The 24,748-nt window shown below is 56.5% G+C and overlaps 2 protein-coding genes across 19 annotated transcripts in view; one reads left to right on the top strand and one right to left on the bottom strand.

The window, feature by feature from the left end:
* The window catches only part of RAB40B (RAB40B, member RAS oncogene family), a 300,307-nt gene that overhangs the window by 79,801 nt on the left and 195,758 nt on the right, over positions 1-24,748 (top strand). The window lies entirely within an intron of this gene.
* TBCD (tubulin folding cofactor D) overlaps positions 1-24,748 on the bottom strand; it is a 188,738-nt gene that overhangs the window by 63,689 nt on the left and 100,301 nt on the right. For all 18 annotated transcript variants that reach the window (XR_013407532.1, XR_013407530.1, XR_013407531.1 and 15 more), the window contains one exon: positions 13,713-13,869. Coding sequence is in view for 12 of the 18 variants with exons in the window: in XM_077973415.1 (XP_077829541.1) it covers positions 13,713-13,869 (157 nt within the window). In the remaining 6 variants the exon portion in view is untranslated. The remainder of the gene's footprint in view (positions 1-13,712; positions 13,870-24,748) is intronic.

Below are 24,748 nucleotides of genomic sequence, written 5' to 3'. Positions count from 1 at the left end.
AAAACAGAATTCCAGACACGTGGAGATAAGCGGCCTCCACAGCCGCCAGCGCCTCCCAGGTTCCTGGCTTCCAGGTCTTCTAGGGGCCAAGTGCTCTGCCTCATTCTAGGGACGTTGACAGACCTGAGCCATGGGGCGGGGCCCGCGTCCACATGAAGGATGCCGGGGACACGCACAGGGGACAGTGGTGATGCCAGCTGTGCGCCCTCTCACCAGCTCTGCTGTTAAACAAGCTCAATGTGAAAGATACATCCAGCTGAGGAAAAGCGTGTGGGTTCCACGCAGAGACAGTAAGCCCCGCTCCAGCCTGGCAACGCAGACACTGTCAGCACCACACCCTGACTCCCAGGGCGTGTGTGAGGCGCCGGCCCCACCAGCCGCAATGTACGCGACATCCCACCTGTTCTGCATCTCACACTGTGTGTCGCCCCAGACCCAGACTCACTGGCCTTGTCTCCGGGTTCACAGCATCCCGCCTGTTCTGCATCTCACACTGTCGCCCCAGACCCAGACTCACTGGCCTTGCTCTCCGGGTTCACAGCATACCTCTCAGGCAAGGGGCTCATGTATCCTCATGTTCTCTGCGCTCCTCCCTCCTCGGCCCCATGAGTCCCGAGGGTGTGGGCTTGGGGATGCTGAGCCAGGAGACCTACAAACTACAGCCACAGAGCTGAAACTCAGGGGCGTTTATCAGAGAGAGCACTTGTCCCCCAACCTCCAGCGCCGGGCACAGGTGCCTGCTCCAGGCCCTGGAGATGGCCCAGAAGATGCCACAGAGCCTCGCACTCCTGACTCAGGTTCTGGGGCCACGGTCTCCTCTAGCGTGTCCAGCATCAGGGGTGGGGGGGCGGAGCTTGACAGCGGGGTGCTGGGCAGAGACTGAAGGAGGCAGGAGAAATGGGTGGGAGTGTGTCTGAGTGAGCAGCCCACAGAGGTGAGCCCACAGCAAACAAGGAGGAGGACAGCTGGCCCCAGGGCCGGTTGAGAAAGTCCTCCCTGCGGCCGGACTCTGCACTTCCTCGGAGACGCTGGGGCTTGTGACTCGGGCCTCGTGACCAAGCGCTCTGCTGCTGGGGCTTCAGGGACGCCCAACCAACCAGGAGCCCCGGGGGAGGCCAAAGGTTGGGTGGGGCAGCAGCTGGATGGCCAAGAGGGCCTCGATTCTGGGGAAATGCCTGCAAGTCTCACAGGCTCTGCCTGGGAGGGAGCGGGAGGGAAGGGGGGGAGGGAAGGGGAGAGAGAGAAGAGTGTGTGGTCACCAAGAACCACAATAAAAACAGAAATTCGTGGATGGAAAGGGTGGGAAGTTAAACTAGAAATATAGCACAAACATAGAAGCATCTTTGGAAATAAGAATGGCAAACGAAATTAAGCAAAACAGAAACGACACAATACAAACCACCAGGTGCATTTTCCATCCCAGTCAAGCTCAGACGCGTTGACGCCCAGAGGAGGCCCCACAATGCCATCAGCACAGCCCAAAACAGCCACCAACCACAGGCAAAGCCAGGAGGGCCACGCAGGCACGGGGTACCCTGCAGCTCAAGCAGAGGGGCCCCTCCAGCCCCCGCAGCAGGCAGCAGGCCCGTTTCGGCTGGGAACGAGAAGCTTCCATCCAGAGTGGGTGCGGGGCTGTCCGGAGTGGCCTAGCAGCTCTCCCCGCCGGCTGCTCCAGCATCAGCACAGCCCAGACCCACGTTCCAGGACCTCCCCGGGATGCTGCAGAAGCTCCACGCCCCTCGCCAGCAGCGAGCGGCCGAATGAGCTACGTTTACTCGGTTTAATCCCTAACAACCACGGATCACCAGTGGATACAGCATTTATTTCACATTTCAGAGAAACGCTTGTTTACTGAAGGGACAATCTGTGGTCTCGGGGTGGAAAGGCCTCCTCCTACCACAAGGTCACTTCTCAGCTCTGGTATGCAGACCACCATCGGCAGAGACAGACCCCAGCGTCCAGGCCACAGCAGCAAGCCCAGGTGGCTGCAGTGTCCAGCCAGCCTTGCAAACAGAAGCCAGGAACCAAAGCCAGAAAAAAAAAAAAAAAAAAAAAAAAAGAAGGATGGAGCCCAAGGGGAATAGGGTGGGAAGCTTCTGAGGGCTGGGGGAGGCCCTTCCCAAAAGCACTGGCCTCCCTGCCCCGAGGCCCTGTCCTGTGTGGCCACAGCCACAAACAGAGCCCAGAGCTATGGGAGTACGCAGCTTCCTTCCGAGTTCTGCCTTGAGCCGTCCAAAGTCTACCCCTCGGCCACTTGCTCACTCACAACGCAAGGCTCACAACCACCGCCCTCTGCACCCTGGGGAGACGGCAACAACAAAGTCCCTCCCGAACGGTCACTGCTCAGACAGACCCTGCGTCTTCCCCGCCCAGCCCCTCCTGCTCCTGCAGACAGACAGACGGCGTCACTGTGTGGGGACCTGCGGTTCCTGCAGACGCCTCCGGGCCCAGCACCTCCCAAGACCACAGAAGCCCACCCGCTACCTGCCCTGAGGGCCTGGACGCCTACTCCTGTTCTCTACCTGCCTCCTCCGGCCAGATCCTTGGGGCATCCAGCAGCACACCTAGGTCTTTTCAGTTCCTCCACGTAAACAACAACAAAGTCCTAAGCCCAACCACCCTGGTCACAGCACATCTGTCCACACCCTTGTCTTCAGCAGAATAATACCCCTCCCAAAGATGGGGTGTCCCCCTTCAAATACGTTCCTTTACGTGGCAAAGGGGAATGAAGGTTGGCAATCAGCTGACCCTAAGATGGGGAGAGGGCCCTGGATTATTCCTGCAGCCCAGCGGGTGCCAAACACGGTGGCACACACCAGCGGCCCTGGCCACACCTGTGTTCTATCTGCCTGTGGGAGGCAGAGGAAGGAGGATCCCTCGAGCCCAGGAGTTTGAGTCCAGCCTGGCCAACACAGCAAGACCCCATCTAGACAGACGGATAAGTAGACAGGTAAGGAGATAAATACATACAGGAAGGGGGAAGGAAGGACGGACACAGGAGGCAGAAGAAAGGGTCACAGGCATAGAGTATGCGAAGGATGCAGCCAGACGTGGATGTGGCTGGCTGTGAAGGTGGATGAAGGGCCCATGAGCAAAGCAACGTGGGCAACTCAGGCAGGGAAGCAGAGTCTTCCCTTGAGCCCCCTTGAGCCTCCAGAAGGGACTGGAGACACCCAAGGAGACGGGCAGGCCTGTGACCAGCACGTCCGTCCAGCAACATACCACTCCGCAACAAAAGGAGAGATCACGGGGATGAGTCCCAAGGGTGCTCTGCAAGTCAAAGAAGCCAGAATCAAAAGCCTATTGTGTTTCTAAGACACTCCAGAAATGGTAAACTGTGAGGACCGAACACAGATCAATGGTGGCCCAGGGTTGGGGAGCAGACTGGGGAGTTTTGGGGGGAAACGGACTGTCCCGTTTGGTACTAGAGTTGTAGAACACAATCACATGCAGATTGAAGAAGCAACAATCACAGACCTGGGGAGCCCAGCACAGAGGGGACCGGCAGACGCGTCGCATCCCGGACCGGGACAGAGGGAACTGGCAGACACGTCTGCATCCCGGACCAGCACAAGAAGGGACCGGCAGACACGTCTGCATCCCGGACCGGGACAGAGGGAACCGGGACAGAGGGGACCGGCACAGAGGGGACCGGCAGACACGTCCGCATCCCGGACCGGGACAGAGGGAACTGGCAGACACGTCTGCATCCCGGACCAGCACAAGAAGGGACCGGCAGACACGTCCGCATCCCGGACCAGCACAAGAAGGGACCGGCAGACACGTCCGCATCCCAGACCAGCACAAGAAGGGACCGGCAGACACGTCCGCATCCCGGACCGGGACAGAGGGAACTGGCAGACACGTCTGCATCCCGGACCAGCAGCGCCAGAAGGGCTGACCCGAGCGATGGCTCCAGCAATGCTAGGCCCGGGGTGGGGAGGATGCACAGAGCGTCCCAGCCTGGGTGGTGGGTCTGTTGCTCACACAGGTGTGGGCTGGCAGCTCCGAAATCACGTCAGATGCATGACAGCAGAGCGTGCTGCACAGGAGGCCCAGACGTGGCATGCGAAGGGAGGCCAGGAAGAAGCTGGGCTAGAGCCGGTGTCTGTGCAAACGCGGACTGTGAAGAGGGGCACACGCTCGGCTACAGAGGAGGGAGGGAACCTAGAGGCAGCTGAGGCCAAGCCCAGCGTCCTGGATTCCAAATACCGTTCTCCACCGAGAGGATCTGAGATTCCTGGGCAGTGGTGGATGCCAGGGCTGGGGCAGGGGCAGAAAGATAAGCCACGTGCATCCTGTGGTGCCAGAAGGAAAGAAAAAACGCTCAGGAAAAAAAAAAAAAAAAAAAGAACAAGATCTTGCTGAAATGACACAGAAGCCAACCTGAAGTGGCCAAAGCTGGAGCAATTTCAGTAACATTAATAACAACAGTTAGTGTTAGATTATAACTCAAACAACATTAATAACAATAGTGTTAGAGGATAACCCCCAAAACAGGATGAGGACCCACGAGTCCACACTGGCAGGAGCGAATGATGAAACAAAGCTGGGAAGGAACCAGGCTTCCTTAAGAACGAGCTGCAATCACTGAACGTCGGAGTGGGGAAACAGGAACTAACCACCAGACCACAACAAGGTCCTTGGCCAGAGCTCGGCTGGCGTGAAAAACGAAGGAGAAACAGCAGGACGCTGCACAGCCTTCGAGTGCCCCCAAGAACACTGCTAGTTACAGAGGAAAGCACAGTCCCCTCAAGCAGAGGCACCTGGCAGGCCCCATCTTGACCAGGGATCAAGGTCCAGACCAAGCAGGGGCCGTCGTGGGGCGCTGCAGGCCCAGCACAGCACACGGAGGAGGGCAGGTCACCTCACATCGCTCTTTCCAGTAACGCACGAGAAAACATGATGGAGAGAGGGGCATCCTACAGAACACCTGGCCAGTCCTCTCTGGAGGTCGCAGGGTCACATCCACAAGGGCGGAAGGCAGGCGGGCAGTGCCGGGCTTGGAGCGGGTGATGGGACCTGGTGCACGTGGCTTCTGTGTGGGGCGAGGTCTCCTCAAGTCTGAGAATACACTAAAAACCACTGAACTGTGGACCCTAAAGGGGTGAATTTTATGGCAGGTGAATTAATCTCAATAAAACCTATTTCTTTTTTTTTTTTTTTTTTTTTTTTGAGACGGAGTCTCGCTCTGTCGCCCAGGCTGGAGTGCAGTGGCCGGATCTCAGCTCACTGCAAGCTCTGCCTCCCGGGTTCACGCCATTCTCCTGCCTCAGCCTCCCGAGTAGCTGGGACTACAGGCGCCCGCCACCACGCCCGGCTAGTTTTTTGTAGTTTTTAGTAGAGACGGGGTTTCACCTTGTTAGCCAGGATGGATTAAAACCTATTTCTTAAGTGTCCCAACATCAAGAAAGATGAAGACTGAGAAGCCGTCACAGAGCGGAGGAGGCTAAGGGCACAGGACCACCAGGTGCCACGGGGGGTCCCGGGCAGACCAGCCTGTCAGTGGCCTTTATCCCACACAGCACCTCCCGGCTTCCGAACGCGCGACGTTCACGTTGGAGAACGCCGTGGAGGGTCTAGAAAATCTCTACAGGTTTTGGAATTCTTCTTGAAGTCTAAAATGAGTTCAGAATTAAAAGTTATTTTGGAAAGCAACTTATTATCTAAAGAGCTTAAAAGATCCAGTATTAGTATCTGGGAAGCCTTCTGTTAACACTGCTTTCACCACTTGAAACTGAAACTTTTGAGTTTAATTTCAGAAAAACTCCACAGAAAAGCACTCCCTTTTCCTCTCTACACTCTTTACAACAAACTAGTGCCTAAGTAAGAGGAAAACGCGGGTTTAAAATTAAAGGGAACTCACGTTACATCGGCACTGTTTTCAGATCAGTCCTATTTCAACACATCACAATGGCTTTTGTTAACGAAATCTCAGAATCATTAAACTCATCAAGACATACGAATGTGATCTTTTGATAACTAAAAGTTCTATAACTGCAGCCGGGTGCAGTGGCTCACACCTGTAATCCCAGCACTTTGGGAGGCCAAGGTGGGTGGATCACAAAGTCAGGAGTTCCAGAACAGCCTCGCCAACACGGTGAAAGCCCATCTCTACTAAAAACACAGAACAATCAGTCAGGGGTGGTGGTGTGCTCCTGTAATCCCAGCTACTCGGCAGGCAGAAGAACTGCTTGAACCCAAGAGGCAGAGGTTGCAGTGAGCCGAGATTGCACCACTGCACTCCAGCCTGGGCGACAGAGGAAGACTCTGTCTCAAGAAAAAAAAAAAAAAAAAAAAAAAAGGTTATATAACTGCTATTTTTAACAACAAATGGCAGTTTATTCTAAATCTTTTCAGAATGCATAGAAATTTGTGTCACATTTACACATGAACAAGAGGTTCATTTTTTAAAACCCATAAAGCCACGTGTTCTAGTGAAAAACACTAATCAAGAATTTCTGGTTTCCTTTAACATGTGCCAGAAGAGGAACATAGGCTTACATCTTTATTGTCTCTGGCTCCAGCCAATCATACTGAAAGGTCACGTTTTACACTGAATTCTTGAAATTTGCTATTTGTTTAAATTACTATATTTAAAGTATGGAACATTGATTAATGAGGAAAGAATGGAAGAAAGAGAAGAAACTTAAAATCATCTACCATCCTAACCAGGTCTAAGCCTCTAAGGTCACTGTTGTTCAGTCCGGCTCAACAGCTCCTCTAAGGCAGCCAGACCAGCTGACACCAGGAGACACCAGGAGCTCCCGGCTTCCTCTCCCGGCAGTGCTCAGCAATTCGGACACAGACCACACGCTGCGCAAAGCCACAGCCACACTGCCGGGCAGCTCACCTGAAGCAAGAGCGGTGTGGAGACCAGCTTCTGGGGAGCCACGTGGGCTTCCGCAGGCAAAGCTGGCTCGGGAGGAACGACCACAGCCTGGCCCACTTCCACGGAGCCGGCTCCTGCCATGAGAAGTCAGTGTCACGATAGCTGCTGCTGCGTGTGTGTTTTACCCAACCTCACAGAATGTCGTAGGACAAATACAGCAACGCCTGAAAAACGCTGCTTTTAACTAACCACAGACTCCCAAGCTAATTCAAGCAATCAACTAGATATGGACCTACAACAAGTTGAACACTGTCCTGATTTGGACACTTATTAAAACGGCTCTAATTTTCTCATTCTCAGAACAAAACTGGCTCATCGAGAAATACATACAAACAGGTTTAATGATGCTGGTTAAATATAAATATAAAAGCTCCTTCCTAAACGACGGCTCCAACAGGGCACCCAACGTCCCACGTGGGCCTCTCAGTTTCCCTTTGCAGGAACACCCTGATGACGTCACCACGTTCATCTCCTGTCCGGGAACCTAGAGACACCGCAAGGCCGCGAGACGGGCCGGCCTGTCTGCGCTGAAACGTGCCCCAGGTGTCCCTGCCGGTTTGCTTTCACTGGAGAAGTTTATACGAAACTTCACTAGGATTTCCCAACACAGAGAAATGGTCTGTGTCAAACAGAAAGGGATTCTCTTTCCTGTCCTTGTCAAGGGGACGTGCACGCCTCGACCTGCCCCAAGCTCCAGGCACCTCATTTTCGGCAGTTATGGCAAAGTACAGACCTCACCCCAGCTCAAGTTTTCTTATTTATATAGTATTTTATAGCAATAAAAAGCCAAATACACCGTTTTTACCTTAAGTAACAATAATTCTATCATTTGAAAGTCAAACATTTGGCCGGGCGCGGTGGCTCAAGCCTGTAATCCCAGCACTTTGGGAGGCCGAGGCGGGTGGATCACGAGGTCAGGAGATCGAGACTATCCTGGCTAACATGGTGAAACCCCGTCTCTACTAAAAATACAAAAAACTAGCCGGGCGTGGTGGCGGGCGCCTGTAGTCTCAGCTACTTGGGAGGCTGAGGCGGGAGAATGGCGTGAACCCGGGAGGCGGAGCTTGCAGTGAGCCGAGATCACGCCACTGCACTCCAGCCTGGGAGACACAGCGAGACTCCGTCTCAAAAAAAAAAAAAAAAAAAGAAAGTCAAACATTTAAAAAATATCAGACTAGTAATTTGTTAGCCATCCCTGTTTTTTGAACGCTACAAATCATATCTTCCTTCACGTAAAACTGAGCCTGCCTAGGGCTGAATTCTCCTAACCCCGAAGAACCAAAGCTCACACTAATCCACACGGTGGTAAAACACGAGAAAGTTTTTAAGTGCTTTCGAGTCACACCTGAGCTGACGTGGAGGCAGGCTTTGCCAGGTTTCACGGGGTTAGGACTCTGGTCGGTAACGGCCACTTAACTTTTCTTGAAAAACAAGAGTTGTCTTCCCCTGGAAGCTGTGCCACTGAGAAACACCAGTGAGAACAAGACGTAGCTTTGAGCAATGCCTGCCATTTCCTGATTTTCCAGGACAATCCTGCCCCCGAGGAAGAGATCTCGGATCTGCAGGCCTCGGCGGATCCTCCCTGGGCCGCGCGGCTCAGCAGGTTTGCTGCAGGTGGAGGCCGAGAGTCAGAGGCTGCCCGCAGGCAGGGGAGGGCCCTGTGGCTGCCTGGGCGGAGCTGATGTCAACATGAGCTGCTTACAAAAGAGTTTCAGGTGAGGAAATCACTGGACGCACAATGCCAACAGCAGCGTAGGGCTCGGCTTTCTTTTCCCTCTTGCAAATGAGATTGTGATTACTGGTTAGGAGGGATTTTGTAGATAACACACAACCACTCTGTCCCACTTTAACTTCACACTGTCCCTGCCCCTGAATCACACTCAGCTGTTCAGGGAAATCCATTCGCTACTCCAACAATTATCCCACCTCTGAAGCTACCTGTGTGCAACACTGAGGAAATCAGGTTTTCAAAACCAACACTACCTCCAAAACATGGGAAAAGTTACCTGAGAAGCCCCTTTTGATATTTATAAAACAGGGACGGTATACATCCACACCATGAGGTGGAAGAACAGTTCATCCAAGGTGTTTTTAGCAAAAAGCTAGGAAACAATTAGAAAAAGTGAGCGAGCCACCAAACCCCCGAACTGACTCTCGGAAGAGCCAGGCACCCGAAGAGTGAGGAGCAGCTGCTGCCCCCATTTCCCTGCGGAAATTACACTCTGGTGCTCTGATCCCAAGCGTGCACTGCCACAGGACCCACCGAAGAGCTGTGAAAGTTAGAGAAATCAAGATTGTATCACGTTCCCAAATGGACAGGCATAAAAGCTGGTAATTAAAATGTGGTCACTTATGACAAACCAAGGGAGGCAGATCTGGAAGGGCACACCCCAACCGATACCCGGGTGCGCAGGGCTCCTGGGCAGGGAGGCTCACACCAGCAGCATCCCACACGCTCACCTGGCGCAGCCTGACTCACAGCCTGCCCGGCCGGATGCCTGGAGCCTGCATGGGTCAGGGAGGGATGGGGCCCAGGTTCTCCAAGAACCCGTTGGACAAGCCTGACACCCAGGCCGGCGGGCACGGCTCCAAGGGCACCCCTGGGTCTGCGGCCGGGACGGCGCAGGTAAAGGGGCGAGAGGGGCACAATGCCAGCTCCAGGCTAAGGCGTCAGAAGCCTGTGAGCTGCGAGCCCTGAGGCCCCAGCAGCTGCTGGCTCGGTGTGCGCAGCGCGCACAAGGGAACCCGGGGGCCATGGTGGAGGCCCATCCAGGACGTCCAAAAACCAAAGCCCCACGAGATCAAAGCCAAGTGGGACCCGGGCCAACGCCACATGCCGGGGAGGACCTGGCTGTGTAGTCCAGGCTACTCCAGAAACTCACGTCCTTCTTCAAGCCTGCAGCCCACATCGCGTCCTACAGTCCTTCAGGCCTAACCCAGAAACTCAGGAGTCCCAGGGCCCCCCTTTTGCACGCCCCGCCCAACGTGCCCCAGACAGAAGTCACACTCACCCCGACCACACCTCCCACCGTGGGCCCCACACAGCCCCGGGGGCACCCCCACAGCACGATGGGGCGCTGGGCAGACCACGGCCATGCCAGTGCTGGTCCACACGCGGCAGCTGCTCCAGAAGAGGAGCCCCGGTCAGGACCCTCACGGGGCCTACAGGAGCCTGTGCAGGGGCGGCTCAAGGGGCTCCGAAGTGAGGAAGATGACCCTGGAGCAAGAGGCTCCCCTGTGGAAACTGTGCAAGAGAACAGGAACCCAGCCCGGAAGGTTCATGCCTGAGAGAGAGCGAACAGATCGCCGAGCGGCCCCAGCCTCCGCGAAGACCCCAGCCTCCGTGGAGACCCCAGCCTCCGTGAAGGACCCAGCCTCCGTGAAGGACCCAGCCTCCGTGAAGGTCCCAGCCTCCGTGGAGACCCCAGCCTCCGTGAAGGTCCCAGCCTCCGTGGAGACCCCAGCCTCCGTGGAGACCCCAGCCTCCGTGAAGGACCCAGCCTCCGTGAAGGTCCCAGCCTCCGTGGAGACCCCAGCCTCCGTGAAGGACCCAGCCTCCGTGAAGGTCCCAGCCTCCGTGGAGACCCCAGCCTCCGTGAAGGACCCAGCCTCCGTGAAGGCCCCAGCCTCCGTGAAGGTCCCAGCCTCCGTGGAGACCCCAGCCTCCGTGAAGGTCCCAGCCTCCATGAAGGTCCCAGCCTCCGTGAAGGTCCCAGCCTCCGTGGAGACCCCAGCCTCCGTGAAGGCCCCAGCCTCCGTGAAGGTCCCAGCCTCCGTGGAGACCCCAGCCTCCGTGAAGGTCCCAGCCTCCGTGGAGACCCCAGGCTCCGTGAATCAGGCCTAAGAATAAGCGAGCAGGTCACCGGGCGGCGCCAGCCTCCACAAAGCACAGGGCCCGCCTGCACCAGGACCACCGACCGGCTGGCCCCCAGCCTTCCACACCCACACCAAGGCCAGGCTCCACGCACATCGGCAGGTTTTTATAGATACTTTACTCTGGAACGATGAGGTCTAACGTTGCCAAAGGCAGAAGTTATTAATCTGCCTGTCCAGGACCTTCAGTAAGAACTTTCTTGCTCATGACTTTTCTCTCCGGTCCCAGCTGAGCTGCCAGCCCTGTCCAGTGGTGGGGACTTGACTTGTTCGGATGGTTCCGCCTGCAACTCTCCGAAGTCAGCACCTGATCTGGAGACTCTCATTACAGCCCCTCCAGTGGGATCAGCTTTCCCCCAAAACAGAGAACCAATGAGTTATGGCTCACGTGCAGCCCCGGGCTCCGTGCCCACCTAGATGCCCTCCCAGGTGAGTGGGGGTTTTGCCTCACCCCCATCTCCTGTGCCAGCCCTCAGCCCTGGCCCTGGCCCTGCCCCTCCTGTGACACTGGACCAGAGAGTTCCTCCCAGGAGGAAGGGTAGGCCCAAGTTCCAGTGATGTTGACACTCTTAGACAAAATATGAGGCTGGAAAGGAAATCCGTGAGGATTTTCACTGTGAAATGGGAGCCACCATCTGAGGAGCCGGATTCAGCCGCAAACGTCACCCGTCTGAATCACGGGTCTTTCCAGGGCCTCACAGAAGGTGGTAAGGAGCTTCTCAGCCACGAGGCAGCGCCGAGCCCCGGGCCAGGGCCTGGGAGTTGCTGCCCAGACGGGCCTGGCTCAGAAGCTGTCGGCCACAAGGTGCCGGACAAGTGTCTTCAGTGCTGTCCTGACTTCCTCAGTGAAACCGGAATGCGGTGGCACCTGCCCACCTCACAGGGCTGCTAAAGAAACTGAGTGAGTTATCAGTGTAAGGAAGTTTTCTCATTCTGTGACTATTCATATAAACAATAAGAGAAATTTTTTTGCTTTCACTGCCTAGTTGCAGGATCAACTTCCTAAAAGTGCAGGAGCAGGGCAAGGAAGTAACAGGAAGAGCCTTTCCTGAGGCTGATCATGCTCAAGAGCTCCCGCACACAGACAGCAGGGGTGCAGGCCGGCATGGGCACGTGGCAGGGCCTCAGGAGCTCAGCAGGGGCCCAAAGCCGGGCCTCTCCGTCTTTCCATCTTCTCTGCTCCACTCTGCAAGGTACTGCTCCCTGAAGACCACCAGCAGCCAAGCCCCTGCCCAGCAGTGCCGCCAGAGTGGCCACTGGGGACAGCAGCGGACAGCGGCCACACCTGCTCCCAGCCACCCCAGACCTTCCTGGCCTCAGGTAAGCCACACTCTCCACAACACATTGGCCAGCACCAGCACCCTCCAGCCGCGCTGCTCTCCTCTGAAGAGGAGCAGGACAGGAGGGATGTGCATGTTCACAGCTGCCTCGGGAAACACAGGACCTCCCTGGATAGGAAGAGGACCCTCAGCCCCTCTCAGGCTGATGCAAGAATCTAGACTACGAGACGCCGGCCACGTGCTGCAGGCCCAAGAAAGTAACAGGGCTGGGCTCCCTCTCTGGCGCTCTGAGGATCTGGTAAGACGGAACAGCAGTGGGCAAGAACAAGAGACGGTGCCTGTCACCAAGACCCTTGGGAGCCCATGCCGGTGTGTGGCTCACGAACTGCTTGTCGGACAGAGCCAGTGGCACCTCCACCCGGGGGGTTCACTGCGGGTGCTCACGGGGCGTGGGGAGCAGACGGGACCCAGCACTTCAGCCTGAGCCTGCCACCAGGTGCATCTACCACCAGCGCCCCACCCGCCCAGACCAAAGGAGCAGCCCTTCCGGGTGGAAGCCGCGGACGCTGCATCCCGTGACCCCCACAGGGGCCGGCCGGCTCCTGAGCAGCTTCAGGAGCTTCATTCTGAAGTCAGCTTCCCCACTTCACTTCCTAGTGAAAGTTGTCGGGTGAAGTGCGGGTGTGAAACCTCGTGGTGATTCGGCCGTGGGCTCACACCCATGATGCACAGTGACGCCGAGTCGCCTTCCTCGGTGTCCCGCCTCCAGCTCCTTCACCACAACAGGAAAGGAAACGCCTGCCTTCTTCAGCGCCAGCGAACTCGTTTCCGTCCACAGGCAGGTACGAAACCAGTGGACGTGGCTGGACTGAATCCAGTCATTTCCGACGCTGGGGGCACATCTGTTCTGCACGTTTCCTCAGCAAAAAATATCGGCTCCTGAAAGTCGCTGGCACCAGACACCACCACGGGGCTCAGCTGGGTGCGTGCACTGGACACCGAGGCAGGGCCCCGCCCGCCACAGGCCGCACAGCTTCTGAGGTTCTGGTGACCACATGAAACCTGCTGGCTTCAGTTCTTTCATCAGGAAGCCAGAGGGAAAAATGGCTTCCTCCTGCCCAGAGGTTCTGAAGTGTCCACTTACATCTCAGAGGAGCTGAAACCAGGCAAGCGAAGGCTGTTGCTACTGAATATTCTCTCAAGTGCTGGTCCACAAAAACACAAAATCCAGCTCCTCAACAAAAACAAACACCGTCTAAAGACTTCCACGTCCAACATGCCTGCCGTATTCCAGGGGCACTTGAAAGGAGGCAGAGACAGGAATTCGCCTCTCGGTAAGACCCATGACTGCAGGGGGCGGCACAGGCGACTCCCGTGCCCCACTTGCTTCCTCCCATGCCACCCAGGGTGCCTCCGCCTGCCCCCAAGAATCTGCTGCCTGCAGGGTGGCTAAGACCTCCAGAATGTTCCTCCCACACACTTCCGCTCCACTTGCTCCTCCACAGAAAAGGAACTTGACCTCTGAGCAGTGGCTTTGTCACAGATCCTCTGGTCAAGGAATTTCACCTATTCATGAGCACCTGCCGTGCACACCTCTCCGGGGAAGACGACACACGGTGCCATCAGGGCACATGGCGCGTCCGAGGCGCCTCGATGAATGGGCCTACCTAGAGATGGCAGTCACAAAGGGCTTCAGCTCCTGAGGCTCGTAGGCACGCGCGAAGGCCCAGCACACATAGCAGGCAGCGTCCCTGACGTTGGTGCCCACGCTGCAGGAGCCCCGCTTCTCGTCGTAAGTCAGCGCCTTCAGGATCACAGCGACAACTGGGCATGGAAAAGAGAAAAGATGGTGAGGAGCAGACCACACCGGCAACGCGTGAGGCTTCAGAGAAGCAGGACTCAGGGCCGGAGCACAGCCATGGCGCCAGATGAGTGAGGCACACAAGCCACGTGGGGACCACCCAGAGGCTTGGGGCTCCTGTGAGAGCCACGGCCTGGTCAGAAAACAGGCCTCCGAAAAAAAGACACACGCCCACCAACTCAGATCCAGGGAAAGGATTTTTTACAAGTGACGTGAAGAAGCAAAAGCTCCTTCAGAACAGCACACAATGCCACCCGGGGGTTTGCCGAGTCTGAGGAGACTCAAGGAAACGCGGCTCCCACCAGGCAGGGAGGGAGAGGAGCCCCTGGTTCAGGGGAGGGAGAGGAGCCCCTGGTTCAGGGGAGGGAGAGGAGCCGCTGGTTCAGGGCAGGGAGAGGAGCCGCTGGTTCAGGGGAGGGAGAGGAGCCGCTGGTTCAGGGCAGGGAGAGGAGCCGCTGGTTCAGGGCAGGGAGAGGAGCTGCTGGTTCAGGGGAGGGAGAGGTGCCACTGGTTTAGGGGAGGGAGAGGTGCAGACGTCGTGCTGTCACGGTCACGCAAAGGCAGAGCATCCCAGGGGATGCCTGGCTCTGCCCAGAGCAGGTCTGGGGTGAACCAGGATGAAAATGCAAAGCTGGCCGTGGCGCCTTCAGTGCTGACTTCAGGAACCATCCGTGCAGGGTTCCTATGCAAAACGGCTATGTAGGGAAATCCGAGGTAGGTGTGGATTATCCTTCCGGCTCCATTTAAAAGTGGGAAACGCCGGGCGCGGTGGCTCAAGCCTGTAATCCCAGCACTTTGGGAGGCCGAGACGGGCGGATCACGAGGTCAGGAGATCGAGACCATCCTGGCTAACACGGTGAAACCCCGTCTCTACTAAAAAATACAAAAAACTAGCCGGGCGAGGTGGCGGGCGCCTGTAGTACCAGCTACTCGGGAGGTTGAGGCAGGAGAATGGCGTGAACCCGGGAGGCGGAGCTTGCAGTGAGCTGAGATCCGGCCACTGCACTCCAGCCCGGGCGACAGAGCAAGACTCCGTCTCAAAAAAAAAAAAGACAGTGGGTTAATGAGTAATGTGATATCACACCCGTGTGTGATTTCATTTATTTCTTATTTTTTTTGAGACAGGGTCTGGCTCTGTCTCCCAGGCTGGAGCACAGTGCTACAATCTTGGCTCACTGCAGCTTCCACCTCCCAGGCTCAAGCGATCCTCCCTCCTCAGCCTCCCGAGCAGCTGAGACTACAGGCATGCCACCATCACACTCAGCTACCTTTTAAATTTTCTGTAGAGACGGGATCTCGCCATGTTGCCCAGGCTACACGATTTTTTACGTAGACACCAGAGGATTTAGGACATGTGGTGTAAGTATATTGGGATGTTCCAAGGAGCTCAAGTTTTACTGTATTTGTTTGATTTATTAGGTTCATATATTTCAAGTGCTTTGGAATAAATACTTGAGATCAACTGCTGAACAAAGAAAACGGAACACAGCTATGAAGCCAGCGATGGAGACCCACGGAGCCAGGAGGAGCACCCAAGTCCCCAACCCAGCTCCGCCTCCCGGACAAGCACTCCTCCCCAGGACGCCCTCGTGCTGAAGCACCCACACACCCAGGGCCTCACTCAGGGCTCTGCACACAACCCCCTCCACGCACACGCTGTCTGTACACTTCACACCCACCAACCGAGTTCACTGACACCACACACAGTCTGAGAAAAGGCACTCCAGGCATGGACACATGAGAGGCCGGTTATTTGCACATGCAGCTGTCATCGGATACATTATCTCCCAGAAGAATGCACCTAGAAATGATCTTAGGCAAAACACCATAAGCAACAACTGTAGGACTATGAATATTATATGCAAATTTCCCCTCTGACTTTTTGCATCTAAGAATCTTTATGGTCCATAAATAGCAATAAAAATGGATGTTTCTGCACAGTGTATTTTATACACATATGGTGATTACTTTTAATAAGATTATCACATTTAGACACTTACTAAAACTACATAAAAATGAACTTTCTTCAAAACAGAAAGTTCAAAGATACCGCGGTATCGAGGATGTGAAATTCGCCAGAGTGAGCAGCTGGGGAAACTGCCTCCTCTCAGCCCCGCCACAACGCAGGGCAGCGCACACAGAGGCCCAGGGGAGCGGCGGGACATTCCGGGGTCCCCGCCAGACACCAAGGTCTCCCCAGCCTACCTGGGGCCCAGCCCTCTCCCAGCCTTATTTCCTCAGGACACTCCACCTGGATGTGCTGCGGCTTCTTCAAGCCCAGTGCCCAGAGCAGAGGTGTTTTCTGGTGTAGCGCCCATGCCCACGGCCAGCCCTCCCCTCGGGTGCAGCTCAGGGCTGGCTCCTCCTCACTCCTCCACATCCAGACACAGTGCCATTCCCAGAGCCCACCCCAACTGCGGCAGTCATGCCTCCACAGGACCCAACAGCTCCCTCCCACCGTGGTCAGACCACCACCAGCTCTCACCCCAGGACCCCACAACTCACTCTGAAAGGCCCCACATGGCCACACAGAGCAGCTCCGCGTTCCCTCTCTCGGCCATGACTCCCTCCTGCAAAGCACCTCCTGGAGCCTTCTCGGCCTGGGGGCCCTGTGCTCTCCAAGGCCCTCCTCACACAGGTCAGAGCCGGCAGCACCATCACCGGCAGGAGGCACTGAGAGTAACGGCCAGTGGGGCCATCAATCCGCAAACCAGAACCTGCTGGATGATTTGCAAGAGTATCTCTCACTTCTTGTAAATGTCGAACGTTTTCCTTCTACAAAGTGAAAGAGTGAGGATTACGGAATGCGTGTGAGACGTGAAACCAAACAAGAGGGCGACTGTGCGAGAGAAAGCCACTGAATCTAACAAGCGGGTTCAAGATGATTATCTCGATCTGAACTAAACCAAATCTGTAACACCCAAAAGGCCATCAGTTGTTTGCCCTGCAACGTCCACTCTGAGCCTTCTCTACGGCTCATGTTCACTTTCTGTGCTAACAGGGCAGCCCGTTCGTGACCAACACACATCAAAACTAATAGGCTGTGGCACCTCCAGGAGGAAAAGCGTGACACAAATGTGGCATCCCTGCCAGTCCAGGTCCCCAAGGGCAGCCACTGCAATGCCACTCCAGGGCACAAACATGGTGTCCCCGCCAGGCCAGGTCCCCAGGGACAGCCACTGCAATGCCACTCCAGGGCACAAACGTGGTGTCCCCGCCAGGCCAGGTCCCCAGGGACAGCCACTGCAATGCCACTCCAGGGCACAAACGTGGTGTCCCCGCCAGGCCAGGTCCCCAGGGACAGCCACTGCAATGCCACTCCAGGGCACAAACGTGGTGTCCCCGCCAGGCCAGGTCCCCAGGGACAGCCACTGCAATGCCACTCCAGGCGGCCCCAGGCACAACCACCCAGCAACTCCACCGCCTCGGGCATCTGGGTGCAAACCGCTGAGTCCCAATTTATCCATCCACCGGACAGAACCGATTCCCAACAGACAACCACGAGTGGCAGTGGCCAGTGTGGACACTGGTCTCAGGCCCCCCCACGCCCAACGTGTGCACCTGGACACTGGTTGGCAGCCCCGTGAGAAGCCCCCAAGGGAGGACACAGACCCCCCCCACCCCAGGCCACTGAGGCGCTGCGGGAGCTGATCCCGCCACACCCCCAGGACCTGACCCGGGTCCGGGAGCCCAGGTTTCTGTCCCCAAGTCCATGAGAGCTGGTTCTCTTCAGCACCAGTGTAGTCAGCTGCTGGGATGAATCAGCCACCCAGAGACAGCTGTGCAGACACGACGTCCACTAACAGGCATCTGGGCCAACACACACGCAGGCCTTCCTTCAGTCTGACCAGCACTTCCTGCTGGAAACCAATGGCGGAGGAGGTCTAGCCAGAGGCCGACCTGGCCGCTCCTCTGTTTTAAGGAGAAGAGGCCGGTTCCTGAGAGGGCTGTGGGTGGCCACGCACACTGGGCCGCTCTCCCCGGCTGTGGACAGAGTCACAGAGGTGTGGGCTTCCCGCTGTCCTCCCTGTGCTCCCGCAGGGCTGAGTCCCAGCAGCAGGGAGCAAAGCCTACCCCCACCTCAGCTTCTGGGGCCTCTGCCCAAGTGGCAGTGCTGCTACAGGCGTCCAGAAGGGCCCAGCCGGCCTCCTTCCAGGCCAGGCCACGGCGCAAAGTCCTGGGGCCTTTCTCCTTGCCTCCTGCCGCTCAGAAACCTCCAATCCTGTTCCATGACACCCGCAACAGACGTCAGGGCCCCACACGCCAGCACACGTGAAGCGGCAGCTGCCGAGGCCTGGCTGCTGACGACATCCCGGGAGCCCCAGAAGCTGAGGACGTTTCTCCTCGCAGGTCCCTGGAGAGGAATCTAATTCGCACAAAGTAAAACAGCTTGAGAGGGTGTGAGATGATCAGTTTCCTTAACAAGAACAGAAAAACCAAGCCTCTTGGCTCTGATGCTTCCTAGGGTGGTAGGTGCTATATCCTGGGGTGAAAAATGGAGTGAGGCCTGCTTCTCCCGCTCAGGATAAAGAGGAAGCCTTGGGCTGCCAGCTCTGACATCTCGGGACCCCGAACACAAGGGGCAGGCCAGCCTCGGTAGCCAGGCACCTGGGCGACCACAAAGCTGGGGGAGGGGCACGTGGAACAGAAACTCCTTTGCCATAAACTTTTATATAAAGTCATTATCAGAAAAAAATTTCAAAAACAACTCTTTCCAGATTCAACAGGTTTAAAATAAGGAAACTATCCAATAGCTCTGAACAAAAACCTTTCTCATGGTTCCAATTACACACAGCAAATGCATGTCGAGTATAGAACATACCCCAGGAGGCTTCCTTTTGGCAACCCAAGCCCAGCCGTGTAATTTAAAAACCCTTCTCTCTAGACAGCTTGTCATTTGTTGAACACCAATCGCCTCAGGAAAAAGCAGCCTCCAGGTGACAGAAACAACTTAACCCTCGGAGCACCACAGCCCCCTGCAGTATGCGACCCCAAGGGGCAGAAGGGATCCAGGCATTCTCTGCAAAGGCAGAAATAATCCCTCTACAAAAAATCGTCATATAGTTACACCTTCTGATAACTAATGAGGTTTTACTAATTTCAAAAACAAACGTCACTTCTAGGCATAAACTGCATCGTGCTGGACTCCTGCAGACATAGCTGGTGCAGACTGTATCGCCCCGTCAGGCCTTCCCACTTCGGCACTGGCCGGTGAGGGCTGGGCACAGTGCAGCGAGTACCCCCACGGCACAGACAGCCCGCCACATCCTCCGCGAGGAAGGCGTGGGACCGTGGGCACCTCCCGCGTAGCCCAGAGCGGGTGGCTGTGGGCAGGGGGTGTCTCCCTGACTGCTCGGGCCCCTCCAGAGCACTGAGCCACCCTCCCACATGGGGCTGATGCGGAGGGAGCCTCGGCCTGGGTGCAGAGCCGAGCGCAGGAAACGCAGCTCCCAGGAACCCTGCAGACCTTCCTCCAGCACCAGCACACACAGCCGTGGCTCCTGTCCCAAAAATGCAGTTCAACTTGCTCAGAAAAAAAAAATGCCAGCGTTGAATTTGCTAGGGGGCAACAGGCAGTGATGGACAGAACACCTGGTTCCACTGACATCTGGGTTTCCAGTTCCCACAGGATGTGCTGGAGAAGCCATCCCCGAGGCCGTCAGCTGCCTGCAGGGAGCAGCAGCAGCCTCACGTCTGCCACACCTGCCACGCTGCACAGCACAGACGTGGTGCTTGGCCTGCCCCTGGGGCGCAAGGAGCCCCACCCACCAACAGGAGCAGAACCCCGCTGTCCCCACGATGCCCAGGGGAGGGATGCTCCCAGCATCTTCCTGTGCTGCTGGGGGTGAGTACCCAGACATGCATCACCTGCCCTGCTCTCCCCCACTGCCCCAAGCACACCCCCCAGCCTCGGTGGATCACGCACCAAAAGCCCCAAGCCCACTCTTTCCACAGGAAAGTCACCCAGCCACGCTGGCCCAGCAGCTGTCCCACCTGTGCCTGTGAACTGAGACCCCACCTCCACCACCCACTGTGCAGGGTCTAAGAGTCAAGGACCCTCTGTCAAGGTGCTGGGGACAGTCATGAGTCCCCACCACACGGAGGCACGCAGTCCAGGCCAGGTGTATGACACACCCTAGCCAACACGAAGACACAGAGCCCCGGTCACCCAACTGTCACCAAGCTCAGATTCTTACAGTTGTTAAAATAAGAGCACAGAACGTCTCTGCTGTGAAAGGCCACGTCCGGGAGAGCACAGAGCCGGCACTCGATCTGTCTGGGAGGCGGCGACGAGGAAGCCCCACAGGCTGGGCACCCACAGGTCACACAGCAGCTTTCTGTTCTCTGCACTACATTTGTTTCTTCATGAAATTAGAAAGTTAGATGCTTCAAAGAGCCCTGGAAGCACAAGTGAAGCTGGTAAATCACACAAGAGATGACACCTCTCTCTAAGGAAGTCCCAGGCCACAACACAGACGGCAGCCACGCCACAAACCTCCTGGGGAGCGTCAACGGCGGGCAGCTCCCTTCACTGGGAAGACGGCTCCTAAGAACACTGGTTAAGAACTTCCAGCACCAAAACTGTAAATGCTGCACCCAGTGAAGATGCTTTTGCGTTTAATCCTGAGGGTGTTAACTCACTCAGCCGCCACCTCGGACCGCCACTGTGAGGCGTGTGAAAGGCTCGAGAAGCACAACTCCATAAAAGCCTCCGCGTGAAAACCAGACAGGACTGAACTGGGCCCCTGCTGCCCTCTCTGCCCCCTTCACCCACCTCTGCTATCAGGCAGCACCTCCTACTCCTCTCCAGGTTCCTCACCAATCCTGCTCTCCCAACAGGATCTGAGGCTGCATCAGGAGCCAAGTGCTGCTTCCCAAGGAGGCTCACAGTCTGAGCCCAGGGAAGGCACCCAGTCCCTCCAGGGGTCAATGCTGGGCTCAGGGGCGCTGATGAGCAGACTTTTGGGAGGGCACTGGGTACAAAGACTGCGTCCCGAGCACTACCCCCCAACCAGCACCCTCCCTGCTCACATGGGACCACACTGCCTGGAACTCCACTAGCTCGCTACTCGTACACAGTCGGCGCAACCTTATCGTGAGTGCTTCTCTCCCGGTCGTTCTCCAAGAACACAGATCACTTGCAATTTTTAAGAACTGCTTAAGCCGTCGCTATCGGAGAGCTTTCCCTAGGACCTGGCTGGAGCACGGTCACCCTCATCACTGACGGGTCCTGTAGAGACACCGCTTGGCCTCCATGCTGCGTCCAGGGCTGTGAGGCCACAGCACCTCCAGGTTCCAGGCACACAGCACAGTCCAAAGCCCTGGGAAGAAATGCTTCTCCTCCTCCTGGGGGCATCTGCCACCCAGCTGCAGCCAATGTGGTGAAGCAGTGGTCTGAGGACAAAGCCTGGACAGACGCAGGCACCACGAGGAGGGCGGGGCCAGCACACCGAGGTCTGGTTCCCACAGCGTGCTTGGTCCCTGGGCTACTGGAAAGCAACACAAAGAAATTACGATCCAATCCTCGTATCTTCACTTTTTTAAGCCTCCCAAGAGAGAGGTCAAGAGGTCAACACAAAAGGTGCTCGGCTCCATTCCCCCCAGCAACCCTCTCCCCAGCCACTCCGCAAGAACAAGGAGAATGAGGGGCAGCGTCACCAGATACCCCCACTCAGAGCTCGCACTGACAAAGTCACACCCGCACGCCGGCAGCCACCTCGGGCGCACGAGAGGACAGACACCTGGCCCCGCTTGACCGAAGGAGGCCCCCGGCCTGGGGTGGCCACCTGGACGTCCGTAACCCCACAGGTGACTGATTTCTGCCACAGCGGAGCCGAGGCCGGCCACACAGGTGCGCGGGCAGAGAGGCCAACTCACTGTAGAAAACAGCTCCTAAGCTAACAAGACATGGTGGAGCCACTCTCCTGCGCTCAAAATACATCATTTGCTTAGAAATCACCCTCAAATCGAAAAATAAACCACCCATTTACTAAATTTTTAATTTACTAAATTTTTAATTTTTTCAATACAGATGCTAAGAACCCACACTTTGAAACATTTTTCTCTAAGACTGAGAGATTATACTTGTTATAAATCTCCTGTTAGGCCTCATCACACGTTACTCACCCAAACTGCAAGGAGGAAGGAACCCAAGGCCATGCTCCCACCTCCCCATCTAGTGCCGTCCGGGCCAAAGACCCCCAGGCTGGTCTCTGGGTGAAGGCTCCTCTGCTGAGTGGCTGCCTGGCCCGGCTCTGGCTCCTCTGCTGAGTGGCTGCCTGGCCCGGCTCTGGCTCCTCTGCTGAGTGGCTGCCTGGCCCAGCTCTATCCACAGAGGCTCAGGCTCTCCAGGCAGACATTATGCAAACCCTTCTGCCTAAAAATCTGACAAATATAAAATGATAGAAATAAATATAAACTCACACCACAATAAAAGACCTTCAGGTTTTTAAAAGTATTGTCTACCTCTTAACAATTTTAAACATTCTCTATGAAAGTACCTTACTTTCTAAAATGAGCTGTAATACTAACAGAACATTTACTTGAAAATTCCCTATTAAAATTCCTGTACTTTAGCCATCCTATGTCCACTGACTCACTCCCCAGAAGAGAGATGTAAAAAGCCCAGTGTGTGCCACGGCCGCACCAGCACAACTTGGTGAGGTGCAAAGACTCCCACATCTTTAGAGGAAAACCTTGTCAAAATAAATCTGTGAGTTCATCGAGTTGCAGTTCCAATGGGCAGGGCTGACAGCCACAATCACGGCCCTCTCTGGACACTTGGCCAGTGCACGGCCACACCAGGGCTGGGCTCAGGTCTCTGGACAGCCCTGGATCTGAGTTTAAGGGATGACTATCGATATAAACAAACACTGATTTTATGCCCACACAGCTTTATTTCTCCATCCACTGATCCATCCCCCAAGAAAGAAAAGCATCACGCGAACAGCCAACACCAGCAGCCGACGTGAACCAGCAGGTGCCGTGAGGTGGAATTCAGGGCTCGCCAGGCTCACAGCCCAGACTCGCGGGGACCTGCAGCATGAATGTGTGCCCCCAGCCAGCTGCACATCCCAAGCCCAACGCTGGCAGGAGTGGGTGGGTCCCTGACCACCAGGGCCTGCCCTACGCACGGCCTCTGGGGCTGCCGCTGGCGCAAGGCTGTGCATCCTGTGCAGCTGACCCCCCCGCCAGCAGCAGGCAGTCACAGGCACCACCCCCACCCTGCAGCACCTGGGACAAAGCTGCCAATGCCCACACTCTTCTTGTGATGGGCCACGGCTATATTAAAATTAAACACAAGCGACAGCTCCTGAAGAGCTCCTCCCCTGAGTCCCCGGCCGCCCTGGGTCCAGGGCCGGGTGCAGTGGCCGTGTCCCAGTGCTGCCCTCCAGAGCATCCAACAAGGGCCTCCTGGCCTCCCCCAGGGGTGGAGCAGAGACCCACTGCTTGGACAAAGGGACGTGCTTCTCACACAGCCCGGACACAGGCGAACAGACAGGGCAAGGGCGCTGGGGTGGAACCGAACCCCGTCCAGGGAGACCCACGGTGCCTGCAAGCACAGTACACAAGGACGACCACAGATGGCAGAAGACACCAGCGCTCTCCATTATCCAACAAAGCCAGTGGCGTCTGCCGGCTCCGCACCGTCACAGTGGGCACCGCATTCCAGCGTGGCCAGCCCTGCTCAGGTTCCTGTTCTAAGTTAGAACCATTTCTGTTCAAGCAATCCCAAGTAATGGCTGCTTGCAAATTAAACAGCCTCAGGATCTCCTGAGCCACTGTCACTGGTTCATGACACCCACTGTGGCTCCTTCCACCTGTGTCTGTCCCCCTCGCTGTCCCCTCACTGCCACCCGAGCAGCCACCACAGGGAGAAGAGCCAGTCAGTTCCTGCCCCTCCACCACTGCGAAAGGCCACCAGAGGGGAGGGGACGCTCAGCGCAGCGTGACCGCCATGCGGGGGGCAGGGGCCCTCCCTGAAGCCAGGGCGCTCCTGCCCGCTCTGCTCAACATCGGGCGCGGGCACTCAGAACGCCCACAGCTAATGACAGAGTGGCTCAAGCACAACAACTTGAAAGAAGCAAAAACAGGCGTTCGGGAGAATTAAAGGCTCAACCAGGAAGTCAGGGACCAGTTCTGCCATGACTCACTGCCTGGGACTCCCAGCCCCCATACTCAGACCGCCACTGGCCCCAAGACGGTGTCCCTGGCACGGGCCCTTCAGAAGCAGCAGGGCCCAGAGGACCGCAGTGCTGGAGCTGACACCCAAGGACACATGAAATCCAAGAGCAAGACCCCGAGGCCCAGGGTCAGACGGCTGGGGAGGCCAAAGGCCACGTCACCAGTGCACAGTGACTGACAAGCCTGCTGCCCGTCTCCAACCCAGTTACCTCAAGGATTTCCTTCTGTTCCCAACTCACCGCCCACTGATGAATCTTTCTGGGTCCCTGCCATGACCAGGCAGGACAGGTGGCTCTGAAGACACTTTATTCAGGTGAGTCTGGGCAGCAGCCCCCGCTATGGACTGGAATCTTTCCACAGCCACACTCCCGGCGGGCAGGCCCTGGCCTCCAGCCTCTGCTGGTCCTCAGGAGCCTGTCCACAATTCTGACTCCAACCTCCACTCTTTGTCCTCACTACAGGGCACACTTGGAGTCTACACTGCTGGAAACCACAGAGGAACTTCCGTAGCCCTGAAGTCACAGCCGGCGTGTCTGCTCACCCAACAGGACACGCGCGCCCACGAGACCCACTCTCCTGAAAGCCAGTGTGTCCGTGTAGGGAGGACTCAGACCCGGCAGGCTGGACCACCCACGAGACTTCCTTTCCCTGAAAGCC

This window comes from Macaca mulatta, chromosome 16 (assembly GCF_049350105.2).
Source record: "Macaca mulatta isolate MMU2019108-1 chromosome 16, T2T-MMU8v2.0, whole genome shotgun sequence".
Taxonomy (NCBI): Eukaryota; Metazoa; Chordata; class Mammalia; order Primates; family Cercopithecidae; genus Macaca; species Macaca mulatta.
The sequence above is the reverse complement of the archived record's forward strand: the minus strand, read 5'-3'. Positions and strand labels throughout refer to the sequence as shown.